The sequence below is a fragment of the Marmota monax genome, unplaced genomic scaffold (assembly GCF_021218885.2).
Source record: "Marmota monax isolate L192 unplaced genomic scaffold, Marmota_monax_Labrador192_F-V1.1 WCK01_AAM20220418_F8-fsc00035, whole genome shotgun sequence".
Lineage (NCBI taxonomy): Eukaryota > Metazoa > Chordata > Mammalia > Rodentia > Sciuridae > Marmota > Marmota monax.
Window position 1 is genome coordinate 8,950,058 of NW_026691961.1, and position 17,004 is coordinate 8,967,061.

The 17,004-nt window shown below is 53.6% G+C and overlaps 1 protein-coding gene across 24 annotated transcripts in view; it reads left to right on the forward strand.

Annotated features, from left to right (window-relative positions):
- Nucleotides 1-17,004, forward strand: part of Tsc2 (TSC complex subunit 2) — a 35,006-nt gene that overhangs the window by 10,533 nt on the left and 7,469 nt on the right. For 6 of the 24 annotated variants that reach the window (XM_058578905.1, XM_058578918.1, XM_058578920.1 and 3 more), the window contains 19 exons: nt 1,014-1,151; nt 2,374-2,477; nt 2,841-2,922; nt 4,250-4,405; nt 4,867-4,983; nt 7,885-8,007; nt 8,716-8,822; nt 9,017-9,167; nt 10,208-10,330; nt 10,840-10,974; nt 11,572-11,652; nt 12,027-12,216; nt 13,012-13,105; nt 13,228-13,330; nt 13,561-13,661; nt 14,789-14,917; nt 16,206-16,370; nt 16,541-16,693; nt 16,782-16,894. In XM_058578905.1, coding sequence (XP_058434888.1) covers nt 1,014-1,151; nt 2,374-2,477; nt 2,841-2,922; nt 4,250-4,405; nt 4,867-4,983; nt 7,885-8,007; nt 8,716-8,822; nt 9,017-9,167; nt 10,208-10,330; nt 10,840-10,974; nt 11,572-11,652; nt 12,027-12,216; nt 13,012-13,105; nt 13,228-13,330; nt 13,561-13,661; nt 14,789-14,917; nt 16,206-16,370; nt 16,541-16,693; nt 16,782-16,894 — 2,365 coding nt within the window. The remainder of the gene's footprint in view (nt 1-1,013; nt 1,152-2,373; nt 2,478-2,840; nt 2,923-4,249; nt 4,406-4,866; nt 4,984-7,884; nt 8,008-8,715; nt 8,823-9,016; nt 9,168-10,207; nt 10,331-10,839; nt 10,975-11,571; nt 11,653-12,026; nt 12,217-13,011; nt 13,106-13,227; nt 13,331-13,560; nt 13,662-14,788; nt 14,918-16,205; nt 16,371-16,540; nt 16,694-16,781; nt 16,895-17,004) is intronic. The other 18 variants (XM_046442568.2, XM_046442597.2, XM_058578969.1 and 15 more) reach the window with 11 other exon arrangements.

Sequence of the window (17,004 nt, forward strand, 5' to 3'; positions counted from 1 at the left end):
GTGCTAAGGAGCACAGCAGGGCCACACGAGTGCTGCTGCATACAGGGTCCACGGGAGACGAGGCCAGCAACTAGGATGGGCCTTCTCCCAGGCCTGGAGCAGTGGAAGGCAGGGATGGGGCTTGGCTGGGCCTGAGTTGAGTCTCAGTCGAGTCTTTGCTGGTGAATCACTACCAGGTGGCCTTTCAGCCTGGGGTGGTGCACAGAGGACACATCCCTTGGGGCTTCAGGCAGTACTGGAGCCAGCCTGGTACATACTTATAATCCCAGAGACTTGGGAGGATGAGGCGGGAGGATTGCAAATTCAAGATCAGCCTCAGCAACTTAGCAAGATCCTGTCTTAAAAATAAGGGTTGAATTGCCTGGGTCTGTGGCTCAGTGGTAGAGCACTTGCCTAGTATGTATGAGGTGCTGGGTTTGATTCTCTGTACAGCATATAAATAAATTAAATAAAGATCCATCGACAACTAAAAAATATTTTAGAAAAAAATAAGAGTTGAGTATTAACTGTTTTGGGCTGGGGATGTGGCTTAAGCGGTAGCACGCTCACCTGGCATGCATGCGGCACTGGGTTCAATCCTCAGCACCACCTACAAATAAAGATGTTGTGTCTGCCGAAAACTAAAAAATAAATATTAACAAAAAAAATTCTCTCTCTCTCTTTGTCTTAAAAAAAAAAAAAAAAAGAGTTGAGGATGTAGCTCAGTGGTAAGTGTCTCTGAGTTCAGTGTTCAGTCTCCAGCACATGCACAAAAAAGAAGGTGCTAGAGCCTGGGAGAGGTGTGTGTGTTTGAAGTTGTAGCTGCTCTCACCTCCTGCCTGCTCTTCTCCTAGGCCAGGCTGTGTGAGCCCAGCCAGGATTCCCCTGGGGGTAGGGAACAGGCAGGAGCAGTGGCTGACCATGTTCCAGTGAGGTTGGGAGGGTCTGGATGTAGCTCTTCTGGAGCTGAGGACTCCAAGGGCACGTCCTGAGGGCAGCAGAAGTCAGTCAGTGATGGTACTTTGATACTGCAGAGCTTGGAGAGCCCAGAGCTCAGAACCATCGTCCATGACCTGCTGACCACTGTGGAGGAGCTGTGTGACCAGAATGAGTTCCATGGCTCACAGGAGAGATACTTCCAGCTGGTGGAGAGCTGTGCAGACCAGAGGCCCGTAAGACACCCCCTTGGGGCCTACAGGGGTTCAGGCAAGAGTGCTGTCGGGCAGGGGCCCCTGTGGGTACCTAGCTGGAGGTGTCACACTGAATTTCCCGAGTTTGAAGGGCTTCTGCTTTCCTGGGATCTGTGCCCGAGCAAGGAACCTGCCCAGTGTCAAAAAGTAGAGCAAGCATGGGCCTGTTAAAAAGCTCAGTGTTCGCCTGGCCATTAGTTTCCCCCATCTGTGTGGAGGATGGTTGCTCCCAGGAGGCAGTCGTTTTGCCAGAACAGCTTGTTGTCAGGTCTTTTTTTTTTTTTTTTTCCTTTTTAAAAAGTTATTTATTTTATTTCATTTTATTTTTTAGTCAACATTTATAAGCATCATTTATAAAGGAGCAATCCATCCACTGTGGAAAACTTTTGCAATACACAATTTGCAATACACGTACTCGTTTATAAAACATGCAAAGGCTGGAAAACTCAACAATCAGTAAATAATGCAATTAAAAATTAACAAAACACATAAACAGGTATTTCATTGAAGAGAATAATCAAGTGGCAAGTAAGTATGAAAAAATATCCAGTATTATTGTTAGAGAATTTCACATTAAAACCATAATATGGTATATTTAATAGTTTGTCTATGGTTCCCCTCTCTCCCCCTTTCTCTGTATACATACACACACACATACCTATAAATGCTTATGTACATATGTTATATATTTTTAAAATATTTTTTTAGTAGTAGATGAACACAATCTTTTTATTTTTATGTGGTACTGAGGATCAAACCCAGTGCCTCACATATGTGAGGCAGGCGCTCTACCACCGAGCCCCAGACTCAGCACCGCTTATGTTATTTTTTTATTTGCAAAATTAAAAGTGTTAACAAACAATGAAATAAATCAGTTGCTGTGTACCATATGCTAAATGAGAGAATGAACATTTGCAACAAAAGCATTCCATGTCAGAGCCTGACAGGACTATTCAACCCTTTTTCCAAAATACTACATCATCAAACCTATTGTTTACTATTGCCAGGTCTTTCTGTGGGTTTTGACAGGAGTTTCCTGCTACCAGGAGGTTTTTGTCCTGTGTGGTTCCCTCATCTGGGCTGTGAGTGGCTGGTCTTTCCTGAACTGACTTGGTTCTTCTGGGCCAGCAGCCTGGTGGCATGCTGATAGATCCTTTGTAGGGCAGAGTGGCTCTTTGACACTGGCTTTGTCTTCTTTTGACAGGAGTCCTCCCTCTTAAACCTGATATCCTATCGAGCTCAGTCCATCCACCCAGCAAAGGATGGCTGGATCCAGAATCTGCAGCTGCTGATGGAGAGGTTCTTCAGGTAGTAGCGTCTCCGTGGCCCTTCCTGGGGCCTGACTCTGTGTCACTGTTCCTGGGCCTGCAGGGGCTGGGGTCTTAGACCCCTGGGAGGTCAGAGCTTTCCTTTCTGGTTCTTGAAAGCAGTGGTTCTCGATGAGTGGAAAAGGTTGGTTTCACAGGGTCCTCTAGTGAGGCCTCCATGTGGTGGTCTAGAGAGATGTCCTCCTGGAAGGCAGAACCCTCTTTGTCCCTTTCCTGGGTCTTGGTCTGGATGTTATTGAACCTGGGGCTTGTAGAGAGAGTCCAAAGCTGGGTCTGCGCGTCCATCTTGAAGGGATGGGCCCAGTGCTCCTGGCCAGTCCCCAAGCCCTTTCTCCTTCCACAGGAACGAGCCCCGCAGTGCTGTGCGCATCAAGGTGCTGGACGTGCTGTCCTTTGTGCTGCTTATCAACAGGCAGTTCTATGAGGTGTGTGGAGGCTGCAGTCTGAGACCTGGGGGCCTCTGAGACTGGCCCCAAGGTCTCCTGGGACTTCCTGGCCTCTGCTCCTCTCTGTGGCAGGCTTTCAGCTGCTGTTGCTCCCTAGTTCTGGCATTCGTTCATTCACCTGTGGGCCCCAGCCAGGCCTGTGCTGAGTCCAGAGCCTGTGGAGTGGCTGGAGAGCACAGGCCTTGAGGGGGTTTCCTGTCTGGATATCACTCAGATCTCAGAAGCCTTCAAAGAGTTCTGGTCTGAGTTCAGAACTCTCGTGTGGAACGTTTTCCTTTTGTTTTTGTATTCACTTCCACCACTCATCTCTCAGCCTGCTTGCCAGTCTGTTCTGAGCCCTGCTGGGGCTCTCCTTTTGTGCCTGCCCTCCATTCAATCTTATTGAGATTGGTGGTGGCACCCTACCTGGAACATCAGCACATGCCAGCATGCGCTTTCTTGCAGATGCGCTCCAGGCTGAGGCCGCCCTCCCTCTATGTGGCTCACATGGTCTTCCCCGGCCTGCCTATCCTCCCTTCTCCACTTTTCTTTGCCCTGGACTGCCCCTGCTATCTCTGCCTTGTAGCCCCACCTCCCCCTAAGCAGAGCTCCATGTCCCCTTTTCCAGGAAGCGTCTCTGAGTTCTCAAGTCCCTCTTAGCAGAATCTTTTTGTATTGGGAACCCAGGGGGTACCTAACCACTGAACCACATCCCTAGCCCTTTTTATTTTTTATTTTGAGACAATTCTCTTAAGTTGCTGAGGGCCTTGCTAAGGTGCTAAGGGCCTCGCTAAGGTACTGAGAGGTTGGTTTTGAATTTGTGATCCTCCCGCCTCAGCCTATTGAGCCTCTGGGAATATAGATGTGCACCACCTCCAGTAGCATTTTTTACCTGTATTTTTGAAGGCTCTTGTCACACTGCCCCCACTACAGTAGCACAGTAAGTCAGGGTTTCCCTACTCACAACTTACATGTGGCCTTCCACAAAGGACATATTTTTTTTGTGTGAGGATTGAACCCAGTGCCTCATGCATGCTAAAGGAGGTATCCTGACATAGAATGACAAGAGGCAAGCAGGGACATTGCCTTGGCTCCACTGCATGGGAGCCCGTGCCTTAACTCTACCTGTGCTGGGCTGTTGTACAATAGTCAGTACTCTGAGCTGAGGGGCTGGGCACTCCCCTGGGAGAGGAATCTGGAGGCCCTGACGACACCCCAGTGAGCTCTGCTGCAGTGCCTTGGAATGCACAGCACTTATGTTCCAGTACCTTGGAATGCACTGCTTGCAGGGCCAGAGGTTCACTTGTTCCCTCTGTGCCTGGTGTAGGAGGAGCTGATTAACTCGGTGGTCATCTCCCAACTTTCCCACATCCCTGAGGATAAAGATCACCAAGTCCGAAAGCTGGCTACCCAATTGCTGGTGGACCTGGCGGAAGGCTGCCACACCCACCACTTCAACAGCCTGCTGGATATCATCGAAAAAGTGAGAGCTGCTTGGGGTCCTGGACTAGGTGCCAGGGGTACTCCTTAATTGCAAATCCCTGTAGGCAGAGGCATCCCCTGGACCCTTTCTCCTTTGCATTGTGATTGGTGGCCATCTCTTGCAGGCAGGGTGTTCCTCACAGCACACATGGGTGGTATCAGCAGGTCATACTGTGCTGCCTACTGCTTGGCAGGTCTCCTGCCCAGGGCCATGGATAGGGCTGCCTTGTGGTTTCCGGGGAGCCGGACTGGGTGAATGAGGTCTCACGCAGAGCCCAAGAGCAGGGTATGGGACTGTGGCCTTTCCTATTAGTTTGGAAGTGCCTTATGATCTGAGTGGTCACCTGAGTTGTGTAGAGTGCATCTGTCCTGAGAAGTTGTTCATGGTAGAAAGTGCTGGATCTGATGGCGACTGCTTCAGGGAGCCATGAGCTGGGACTCACAGTCCTGATCTCTCTAAAGGTGATGGCCCGCCCCCTTTCCCTGCCTCCAGAGCTGGAAGAAAGGGATGTGGCTGCCTACTCGGCCTCCCTGGAGGATGTGAAGACTGCAGTCCTGGGGCTTCTGGTCATTCTTCAGGTGGGTGCTCTGCTAGTGGCCTCTTCTAGGAGAGTGTCACAATCAGCTCTTATCCATTATAGTTGGAGGCTGTTCTTCAGAGGTGTGTTTCCCAGGAGATCTGACCTCCCAGGGAGGATCTGTAACCAGGCATAAGGTCCTGACTGGACAAGAGGCTGCAGGGGTGAGGTAGGGGTGAGTTCTGTTTTGTTTATACCGTGTACTATCTAGTCTGTGTGGAACTGCCACAGTCTGGGCAGAACCACCTCCTGTCCTTGTCCAAATGCTTGCCCTTGTTCCTGCCACAGCAGCTGAGAAGAAACCAGCTGTTTTGATTCTCAGGATTGTTTTCTTGGGAGTGATTTTCAAGTCCCTACAATGTTACTTCTACATGGTGTAGAACTTGTTTATAGGGAATAGTTGAATGTTTTTTCCCATATCCACAGAACTGGGCAGTCATCATCACAATTTTAGAGTGTGTCCTTCACCTCTGAAGAAACCCCATCCCTATTACCTGTTAGTTGCCATTCCTCCTGTAGCCCCCAGAAAGCCCCCACTTTCTGTCTCCCATGGATTTGCCTGTTCTGTGCATTTCGCATAAGTGGATCTGTTTCTTTGTGGCCGTCCTAGTAATGTGAAGTGGTGTCTCACTATGGTTTTATTTTTCCCTGAAAGCTAATGACATTTATCATCTTTTTTTGTATGGTTATTGGCTAGTTTCTTTTTTAGAGAAACGTCTGTCGTGAGCCTTTTTTTTTTTTTTTCGGTGCTGGGGATTGAATCCAGGCCCTTGGGCATGCAAGGCAAGCACACTACCAACTGAGCTGTATCCCCAGCTCCTCTTTGTCCATTTTTTTTTAACCTTTATTTCACTTATTTATTTTAATGTGGTGCTGAGGATCGAACCCAGGGTCCTGCATATGCAAGGCGAGTGCCCTACCACTGAGCCACAACCCCAGCCCTGTCCATTTTTTAACAGTGCCATTTGTCTTCCTATGACTGACACGTGAGAGTTCTATGCTTTCTGGGTGCAGGTGCCACATTAGGCAGATCACCTTCTGATTTCCTCATGCCACTACTGTCCTTGGGCATGGTGCTCAGGTGCTCCTGCACCCCACAGGCTCCTGAGCATCTCTGGGGCCGTGGCCTCTCATGTCTCTACACATCTCCCATCCCCACATGTCCCCTGCCATACCCTCATGTCCCCTCACCCCATTTTTCCTCTCATTTCCCTACATATCCCCTCTTCTACACATCTCTCATCCCCACATGTCCCCTGCCATACCCTCATGTCCCCTCACCCCGTTTTTCCTCTCATTTCCCTACATATCCCCTCTTGTCCTTACATATCACCTCAGGTTCCCCAAATGTCCCCAGACTGCCATTGCCTGGGTAGGACAGCTTTCAGGCTTTTCTGGCTACTGCACCTTGATTAGTGATTTTCAAGTCCCTACAATGTCACTAGTATCTTTGCCAGTGTCATTATTGCATAAGGTACAATATTTGAATCTGTTAGCTGAAAATTTTCTAGTTCATAAGGTGCTGGCAGTCAGTTAGGTTCCTGCAGTGCTTGGTGTAGTGGACTTTTATTTTCTGGCATGCAACTTTAAAGCAGTGTCTGGTATCATCTAATTAGCTCCTCTTAGGGTCTCATCCATGTGGGCCCATGCTATGTGCTGCCTGACCTATTGGGAAGGGGACTGATGGCCTCATGGCCTGGATGAGCTAGAAGCCTCTGACCTGCAGAGGGAAGGCAAAGTGTTCCCTTGCCCTCCCTTGGGAACCTGCCCTAAGGCCCAACAACTGGCTTCAGGCCTGAGCTGTTTCCTGGTTGAGGCAAACTGCCAGACTGTTTTTATTTCTTTTCTTTTCTTTTTTTTTAATATTTATTTTTCAGTTGTAGTTAGACACAATACCTTTATTTTATTTATTTTCTTATGTGGTGCTGAGGGTCGTACCCAGGGCTTCGCACATGCTAGGTGAGCACTCTACCGCTAAGCCACAACCCCAGCCCTGTTTTCATTTCTTTTTAAAAAATAATTAAAAACCTCAGTGAAGGGAGACTCCACCTTCTACCCAAAGGGCTTGGCTGAGACCCCATGTCCCTCCTGGCATGGCTCGGGTGTTTTTGTATCAGTTGCTCGAAGTGGGGACAAGTCTTTGTGTGTTCTGTGGGAAGGAGCTGTGGAGTGTGTCATCTTTTAAAGAACTACAGTGATAGGGCTAGGGATAGAGCCCAGCTGATAGAACTCTCAGCTGGTAGAGTGCTTGCCTCCCAAGCACAGGACCCCGGGTTCAGTGCCTAGCAACACACACACACACACACACACACACACACACACACAGAACTGCAGTGATGGTTTCCAGGCAACTGCTGCTTACCTCCAAGGCTCAGAGATCACAAAGGCCCCTTAGGTGCTTGTGGACCTGCAGCCTTTGGCCCAGCCTTGCCACCCCATGCTGCTGGCAGCACTGAGGGCTCTTGCCCTGGCCTCACCTGTCACCTGTCAGGGAGAGCTCAGGGTCTCAGTTGCTTGTGTTCCTGTGGGATGATGGGCCCGGCACTTAGGGATAGTCCTGCAGCACATACGCCTCTCATGGGTCTACCTTCATTAGTCTGGCTTTACCTTGCAATGTCTGGATTCTCTCTTTGGCACACAGGGAAGGGGTTTAGTCGAAGCTGCATGGTATCCTATTGGACAGGTTTTCCTAAATTACCAACCAGTTCTCTGCTGATGACACAGATGTGGTTGTGTGGAGAGATGACCTCTCGTATGGTGGTGGTGGTGGTGGTGGTGAGGGGCATGCTTGGAAAGCATGGCACATGCTGCCTTCAGCCTGCAGAGAGGTCATCTACCTCACTGAGGTGCATCTTCCTGGCATGCTCTTACCCTTGTGGTGATTGGTACCTTCTCTCCACAGACCAAGCTGTATACCTTGCCTGCCAGCCATGCCATGCGTGTGTATGAGATGCTTGTCAGCCACATCCAGCTCCACTACAAGCATGGCTACTCCCTGCCCATTGCCAGTAGCATCCGGCTACAGGTACAGCCAGGCTGGTGTGGGTGATTGATTACCCAGAGGCCCAGAAAGCTGACTCAGTCTCAGCAAATATGGTGCCTGTGGGCTGGAGAGATGGCAGGTGGCCCCAGGAGGGGCCCTCTGCAGGCTCTTCTCATCTTGGCACCCACTGTGGCCACAGCCTCCTCATGATTCTCTTCCCTTTCTTTGTAGTGCCTGTGTTTCTGTGGTTTATCACTCTGAATCAGGTGGTACCCTGGGAGGAGGGCAGAGAAAAAGAAGCAACCTAACTTCCTGGGTTGCATGTGGCCCTGATGCTCCTGGGGCTACAAGATCTGTCAGTGTCCTGCAATATAGGGCATGGGCTAGACAGAGGGAGGTTCAGGAGAGGGCTGGGCTAGTCGAGCTGCTCTGACCTCGCTCTCTGGATGTCACACCAGGATGAACGAAGGTCACTGAGATGGAAGCCCTGACCCCTCCAAGAGCATCTGCTGGAGAGGGTGGCCCCATGTCGTTTTATGGGGGAAGCAACAGGACCCTGAGCAGAATTTATGGCATTTGGGGATGCAGGTCACTACCCCAGGTGGCCCCATCTGCTGTGGGGATATCTGCTCCAGGGGCTTTAACAAGAGTTCAGGCTCAGGGTCCATGGGTTGCCGGGTCAGAGGGAGGCATGTCTGCCCTGGCACTGGACTTCTGGCTGAGGCAGAGGCGTGGTTCACTCCCTGGCAGGCCTTCGACTTCCTGCTGCTACTGAGGGCTGATTCGCTGCACCGCCTCGGGTTGCCCAGCAAGGATGGGGTCGTGCGGTTCAGCCCCTACTGCCTCTGTGACTGCGCGTATGTGCCCATGTGCTGGAGGGTGTCAGGATCACTGGGTTGGAGGGGAGCTTGTGCTGTCTGTCAAGAATGGGTGTGTGTCTGAGGGACCATCCCAGAAGGGGTTGTAGTGGTGGGTTGGGTCGGGGGGACTGTCTGTTCTAACCTGTATGGCAAGGTATGACCTCAGTTGCTTGTCCCAATTGCTTGTGCAGGGAGCCAGAGTGGGGCTCTGAGAAGAAGGCCAGCGGCCCCCTTTCACCTCCCACAGGGCCACCTGGCACTGTCCCCTCTGGCCCTACCGTGCGGCTTGGCCACCTGCCCTACTCCCTGCTCTTCCGTGTCCTGCTGCAGTGTTTGAAGCAGGTGAGAGGGGCCCAGCTTCAAGCTCTGTTGGTTCAACTGAGCTGCTAGAGGAGTTGCTCTGAGGGCTCCAGATTCTTGGAGTCAACACACTTCCCCCTGCGTTAGAGACCTTGGGAGCTTTGCGTGTGTCCAGGTTTCGGATGTGTAGGCACAGCACTGTAACTGTAGACCTGCATGCTCCTCACAGGGAGGAGAGTGCAGTTGTGTCGGGGAGCATTTGCCTGGCAGGCTGAGGCCAGTCTTGAAAGGTGAGGAAGGTTCCAGTGGCATGAGTAAGCAGGGCTTGGAAGCAGGTAGGTGTGGTTCTGGGTAGCAGGTTGTGCTGGACCAAGATGCAGAGATGGGATGTCAAAAGGCTAGTAAGGGGATGGACATAGGGTATAGATAGGCAGGGGCTGGAGAGAGGGGTGGACCTAGGGTGTAGGTGTTGGCAGTGAGGTCCTATAAGAGACTTCCCAAGAGTTTTCAGCACTCTGCCTTGGACTTGGCTCTGGGTAGTGGCTGCTCCCTCAAGGAGGTTAGGCTGGAGGCTGCAGCTTATGTCCTCCTGTTGCCCTGGCCTTGGGTTGATGCTGGTTGTGTGCCAGAGATCTTGGCCTGTGGACTTGCTGCTTTCCCGGTCAGCTGTCATCGTAGTTTCTCTTCTGCCACACCTTCATTGTTAGGGAAGTTCAGCTGGTGCTCAGGGTGCGCACTCTTGAGGCACTGGGTACAGTGCTGTAGGCAAGTGGTACCTGGGCCACGTTGGGCAGATGTGGGGAGAATAGAGCAGAGATGTGGAAGTCCTGAGGTTGGCTAAGGAGGGAGGAGCTGCTGGCTCCCTGCTGGGCTCTGCTTACCTGGTCTCTGGAGGGCAGCCACTACAGAGCAGGCTGACAGCCACTGGGGTCTCAGGGGTAGAGGCCAAGGCTTGCCAAGTCCCTGTGTGCTGAGAGAGTGTACTGTCCCAGATGCAAGTAGCCTCAAGCACTGACCTTTCATCTTCTGTCTCCAGTGTCCATAAAGCCCTACCCTCTCCCTGACCCTGCCTTTCCCTCTAGGAGACCGACTGGAAGGTGTTGAAGCTAGTCCTCAGCAAGCTGCCTGAGTCGCTGCGCTACAAGGTCCTCATCTTCACCTCCCCATGCAGTGTCGACCAACTGTCGTCTGCCCTCTGCTCCATGGTAATCCCACCCAGCAGGTCCTGTGCTGACCCCTCCTACGTCACACACAGTGGACCTGGTATCGCGGGGTGGGGGCCACAGTCCAGTCTCCTTCACAGGACAACAAGCCTCTGGCAGGAGTTCATGCCATCCATAGCCTGCCAGGCAGACTTTGGTCTCCTCAGGCCTGGGGCCCTTGTGTGCAGTGCACACTATGCCTGGGGCCTGTGGGACTGTGGGAGTGCAGGGGACCCGTTCTACTCCCAGTTTATGGGGCATCAGAGGTCCCTGGTTAAGGGCATGTTTCTGAGTATTTGTCTCTTCTCCCCTCTTCCCGTGACTTTTGGGTCAGCCTCTGCCTCTCTCATGTTACAAGTAGGTCCTTACCTGCTTCTCTGAAAAGGCAGACCCCTGCCAAGAAGGAAAGCAACTATTGGCCCAGGCTCTGCTGGGCTCCCCAGCACCCTCTGCCCCACCAGGAGATCTGGCCACTGGGCAGGGGGTTCATGGTAGGTTGTCTTGGTCATTAGCTCTCAGGTCCAAAGACCCTCGAGCGGCTCCGAGGTACCCCCGAAGGCTTCTCCAGAACCGACCTCCACTTGGCCGTGGTTCCGGTGCTGACAGCTCTGGTCTCTTATCACAGCTACTTAGACAAAGCCAAGCAGGTGAGGGATGGTGGGGGAGGAGTACGATGGTGTCTGGGACTTGAGATCCTGTCCTGAGCCAAAGAGATACACTGCCTCCTTCATGGACTGGCTGCTAGGCCAGAGCCAGGTGAGCTGGCTCTGTTTCCCACTTTGGCCATTTGTCCCTGTCTGCTGGCCAACCTGAAACTACAGGTGTCTGAATCCCTGGCGTTTCTGAACTCTCTGGGGGGTCTGGGCTTTAATGTGGCCCTTGGGTATACCTGTCTGGCCTCCTCTCCCCAGTAGCCTCACTCCCTTCCAGAAGCATTCCCTGGCCTGTCCCTGCTGTGACTTTGGGAAGGATGACTAGGCCTATTTTGAACAGTGGGAAGGGCAGGCTGGGGCCCAGAGCTTCAGCTCCCTCTGCACCTACAGTCAGTGCAGAAAGCACACACAGTGCTCTTCTGGCCTGTGCTGCTGCCATCACCCACTGTGTCAGGAAATGGAAACACTGGAGAGGTCAAGAGCCCACTCGAGGTCCTTGCACCTTCACCTCAGGCTCAGGCCTGCCTCCCCAGACCCCAGTTTTTTCCTATGATGCTATTGGGAGCTCGCACTGCATTCTCCTTTCCTCAGGCTGAGCTTGGCAGACCTGTCCCAGGATGTGCTCTGCCCCTCCTGTGTGGCTGGCCTGCCATTCTGGCATTACCCCAGAAGGTAGCTGGTAGCCTCACTGCGTCAAGCAGCACCTCCCCTTGGCAGCATGGCCAGCCCCTGTTAGGGGGACCAAAACCAAAGGGGCTTTGGGCATAGCATGTCCTGGTTTCAGGATGGGTTGGGGAGCCAGATCCTGCTGGACAGTGGAGTGGGGTCAGGAAGGACCTGATTGGAGCAGCCCACTTATGCAGGCTGCCTGGATCTGCTCGGCTGGTGGCTGGCTCTGCCACAGTCATTTGGGGACCATATTGAGTTTTGCCCCCAACCCCTTTGGAACCTCCCAGAACTGGCCAAAGAGATGAGGCCTGGGGATGGACAGGATGGATAGCCCTCTGTCCCTGTGGGCAGGGCCTGAGGCGTCTTGCTTCCCATAGCGTGAGATGGTTTACTGCCTGGAGCAAGGCCTCATCTACCGCTGTGCCAGCCAGTGTGTGGTGGCCCTAGCCATCTGCAGTGTGGAGATGCCCGACATCATCATCAAGGCGCTGCCTGTCCTGGTGGTGAAGCTGACACACATCTCTGCCACGGCCAGCATGGCTGTGCCGCTCCTGGAGTTCCTGTCCAGTGAGTGTGTGCGGCCCCAGCTGTGAACCCATGTGCTCAGTGCACATGTGGGCAAGCATGCAGGGTGGACCCTCGGTTTGGGTTGTGCCTACTGTAGTGCCTGGTGCTGACCCCTCCCAGTCCCTGTCCCCCTGTGCACAGGCTGGCCTGCCTTGAGAACCTGGCCATGGCACATCCTGCCAGCTGCCTAAGTGGCCTTGGAGAGGCTGTTTCTTTCCTCCCTTGACATCATTGGAAAAATCTCCCCAACAGGAGATTCCCTTGACAGCCTCTGTCCGTCAGGGTACATACCACAACTGGGTGTTGCCACATCACCCCACTTTGTCCACTCCACTTTGGTGACTCCCGGGAGTTCAGGGTGCCTTGTCTGCCCCTTCCTGCCACCTTGTATATATCTGGCCAGTAGCAGGCCTTAGATGTTGGGGAATCAGAACAGAGTGTAGGACCAAAGAGAAGACCCTTTGGACCACACAGGGGCTTTCTTGTGTATTCTTTTTATTTTATTTTGCTTCCTACCCTGTGAAAACATAAAGACTGTTCTTAGCTTGTGGGTCATATGGGTGCAGACTGTAAGCCAGGTTTGGCCTGAGGACTATAGTTTGCTGGATTGGAAAGGAGAGCCCAGGCCAGCATCAGGAAGATCATGTTCAGGTGGCCCTGGCCTTCCCTGTCTTGGACCAGAATGGCTATCCTGGCTTTTAGAGATAAAGCTCAAGACCCTAGTGACACTGCCAGTGGCCATGGTCTACCTGCAGGCTGGCCTGGGCTCCCCTCACGGTGGTCCTTACATCGCAGCTCTGGCCAGGCTGCCCCATCTCTACAGAAACTTTGCTGCAGAGCAGTATGCAAGTGTGTTTGCCATCTCCCTGCCGTACACTAACCCCTCCAAGTAAGTGCTGGCTCCCAGGCCCTCCCGCTCCTTGCCGTGGCCTTGGCTCCTCTGCTTCCACCTGGCTGCTGCCCTCAGCCACCGCAGGGAGTACCAGGGCTGACCCTTTCTTCTTGCCTCAGGTTCAACCAGTACATCGTGTGCCTGGCCCATCATGTTATTGCCATGTGGTTCATTAGGTGTCGCCTGCCCTTCCGGAAGGATTTTGTCCCTTACATCACTAAGGTCAGCCCATGGAGTAGGGGCCTTTGTCTATTAGTGCCAGGATCCACTTCATCTGTGGTAGAGCAGGGACATTGGCAGGGGAGAAGGAGGAGGGGTTCAGTCTGCTGAGCCTGGCTCACTACCCAGCCAGATATGGACAGGACAGTGGAGCTGCCACCATCTTTTGGGTCTGCAGCTTGCCCCAGGCCTCCCATAGCACCACCTCACAGCTTAAGTCTGTCCTACTCCAGGGCCTGCGCTCTAACGTCCTCCTGTCCTTTGATGACACCCCCGAGAAGGACAGTTTCAGAGCACGGAGCACCAGTCTCAACGAGAGGCCCAAAAGGTTTGGGTGTGCTATGGGTGTGCCTGGTGTTGGTGTTGGATGGGGTGGGATCCCTGTGACCACTGCGGTGTATTTAGCTGGGGCTGGCCAGCTGCTTCTAGGCCAGTAAGTGGGTGTAGGAGCTGGGGTTGAAGGTGTGCCACCATATAGGGTCTGCTGGGGCAAGATGCCCAGGATTTGAGAGACTAGGCAGGGCCTACAAGGAGCATTAATGCCTTACACTCACCAGGCTGGCCTGCTGTGGCCTTTGGCATTTTAGATCCTGGGGGTTGCCATCTTGGCCTGCCTAGGTCACAAGTATGGATGGATTTGCTGAGTTGGGGATTGGGGTGCTGGCTGTAGGTGTCCAGATTTGGGTCTCACTTCACCAGAGAAGCCCAGGGTCATGTCAGGGCAGCTGTGACTCAGCCTGGGCAGGGGAACCCTGTACACCCCCTGCTCAGCCCTGTGGCCTCTGGTTAACCCAGCCTGCAGCCAGGGCTGCCCTCTTCCTCCACTTGCTCACCTGGGGGCACGCTCCTCTCTACCATCACGACCGCTTATGCCAAGTCTGACAAAAAAGCTGTGCTAGGCCTCTGTGTTCTCGTCTGCACTTACTGAATGGCTGCCCCGCCTGCCCCCACTTCCTGCCCAGGCTTTCTTGGCTCTCCCTATGTGGGATACGGCACTTTCCAGTGCGACTTACACTTAGAAGCCACTTGCTCAGGCTGCTGGGGCTGGGGCAAGGGTGTGAGTTTGACTGTCAGTGGCCAGAGTCTCCTCTTTGGGCCTGGCCATCATGACCTTGGTGCCTCCTGGGTCCCAGAGCTGGGTGGGGACACCTGGTCAGCACAGCCTGGAACCTGCCGTGCGGGCAATCCACACGTTTAATTTGCACCAATGTCCTTTGTTTTGGTATCATTGTGAAACCTTGCTGCTCTCAGTCGCCTTACGAGTTGTATTTTTATGCGTTTTGTTTTCTGTCTCTTCCCTGCTAACTGTCCTTTGGCATGGTTCTTTTGTTCATCTCGCGGGATCTCTCCATCTTGACCCTGTGGCCTGGGACCTTTCCACCTCACCCCTCCAATGGCTTGTTTTCCCCTTCCCGGGAGCTGGGCTCTCTGGGGCTTGGGGCTTCCTTCCTCACCTGGTAGTTTGAGGATAGCCAGAGCCCCCAAACAAGGCTCGAATAACTCCCCACCTGTGAAAGAACTCAAGGAGAGCCCTGCAGCCGAGGCCTTCCGGTGCCGCAGCGTCAGTGTGTCTGATCATGTGGTCCGCAGGTAGCGGGGCTGTGTCGGGAGGGGGGCACAGACCCGGAGCTTGGCCCGTGAGCACCCGGGTGGCGGTGCATGGGGCTGCTTGCATGACCTTGTTGCCTGGCCAGGGCTAGAGGAAAGCCTGACCCTCAAGGGATCCTGGTGGCCAGGGGTGGAAAGGTTGCATTCTGTCCCTGAGACCTGTACAGCATGGGCCACTGCATGTCAACCTCAGAGGCCTGTCTGGGCACCCTGGCCAGGGCAGCTGCTCTAGAAAGCTGGGCAGCCAGTGGTAGCCTCCACAGGCTTGTCCCCAGAGGGCAAGGGCTTTTTCAAATTAAAGCAGGGCCTGTGCAGGTTCAATAGAGACATTCAGGTTTGAGTTTGGCTTTGTCATAGTCTGTAGAGTAGACTTTTCTTCTTGGACTTCCTTCTGGGAAAGGTCTACTTTCTGTGATAGCTGGAGGGGAACTGGGGACTTTGGTGGAGGGGTGGTGGGCAGCTTTGGAAGGGCAAGCCAGCCCCCAGGCGCAGGGGCAGGCACAAGCTTTCAGAGACTGGTTCTAGGCAGCTGCCTACCTGTGGTCACCCTGCTGGCCCAGGCTGCACTTAGCAGAGGGGATGCCTGTGTCCACCTAGAAGCCCCTCCTAGCCTCAACATCCTGTGCTCTGGGACCTAGCTTCTTATTAATGCCTGCTTTGGCTCCAGCCACAGACTAGCCTCTTCTGTTGTGTATTTGGCCAGGAGTTGGGGGATGGAGAGGCATTCTGTGAGGCTCCTGTCAGCTCTTTTTTAGTAAGTCTTTAATGTGGCTAAGGGCTGTGAAACTTGTGACAGCTAAACCTACATAAGCCCTTCCCCTGGTCCCTGGGGTGTGTGGAGTGCTGCATTGGCCCTGTCTCTCACTGAGCCCAGCCCTCCTTATCCTAGATGGAAGTAGTGGCTGTGTGGGCAGAATGCAATCCTGCTCTGTTCCCCATGGTCTTTGACTCTGCATGATTAAGCTGTTTTGCTACAACCATGACTAACTCTCCTATGTGCTCGGGCAGAGGGGATGCCTGTCTCACCAATCTCAAATTTCTGCTCTGACCAGAGGGCCCAGGTCTTTCTTGCAAGGTGTTTCCCTCCTCCCTGGGATGATGTGGTCCACATGGTTTGCGAAGCTGCGGCTCAGCTGGCCGCTGCCCCTGGTCCTGATGGGGTCTTTTGGGAGCGAGGCCCTTTTGGCCTGTGCATGCATTGAGCTTCGCCCCTGGTGGTAGGTGTCTCGGCCGTTCCTGGCACTCTGACCCTGGCCATGACTTCTTCTAGCAGGATACAGACATCCCTCACCAGTGCCAGCCTGGGGTCAGCAGACGAGAACTCCATGGCCCAGGCTGATGACAACTTGAAAAATCTCCATCTGGAGCTCACAGAAACGTGCCTGGATATGATGGCCCGATACGTGTTCTCCAACTTCACGGCAGTACCCAAGAGGTGTGACCTGGGCTCCAGGGTGGGAGGTACAGCCTCAAGCCACACCATGGTGACAAGTGCAGCTGTGCAGGCCATCAGGGCCACTCTGGCCTTCAGGAGTGGTTTGCCCTGAGGCATCTCTGGGAGCCCCGCTCCAGGCCAGCTGGAAGGCGACACTTTTTTGCTTTCAGGTCTCCCGTGGGAGAATTTCTCCTGGCAGGCGGCAGGACCAAAACCTGGCTGGTTGGGAACAAGCTTGTCACAGTGACGACCAGTGTGGGAGCTGGGACCCGCTCATTGCTGGGCCTGGACTCTGGGGATCTGCAGGCCAGCCCAGAGTCAAGGTGACTGCTCTTTCTCCCCCGTGCCCTGCTAGCCTGGAGACCTGGGGGAGTCCTTGTTTACCCTGTACTTGGACACTTCTGTCCCTAGCTCCAACCCTGGCCTGCACGTGAGACAGACAAAAGAGGCGCCTGCTAAGCTGGAATCCCAGACTGGGCAGCAGGTGTCTCGCGGGGTCCGGGATCGGGTGCGCTCCATGTCGGGTGAGTTCCCAGCTGCCTCCCTGGTTGCTGTTGTATGGGGAGGGCAGCACCCTATGCATAGTCATGAAGTGAGGCCCTTGTGGCTGAAGGGCTTGCTTACGGTGCTAGTG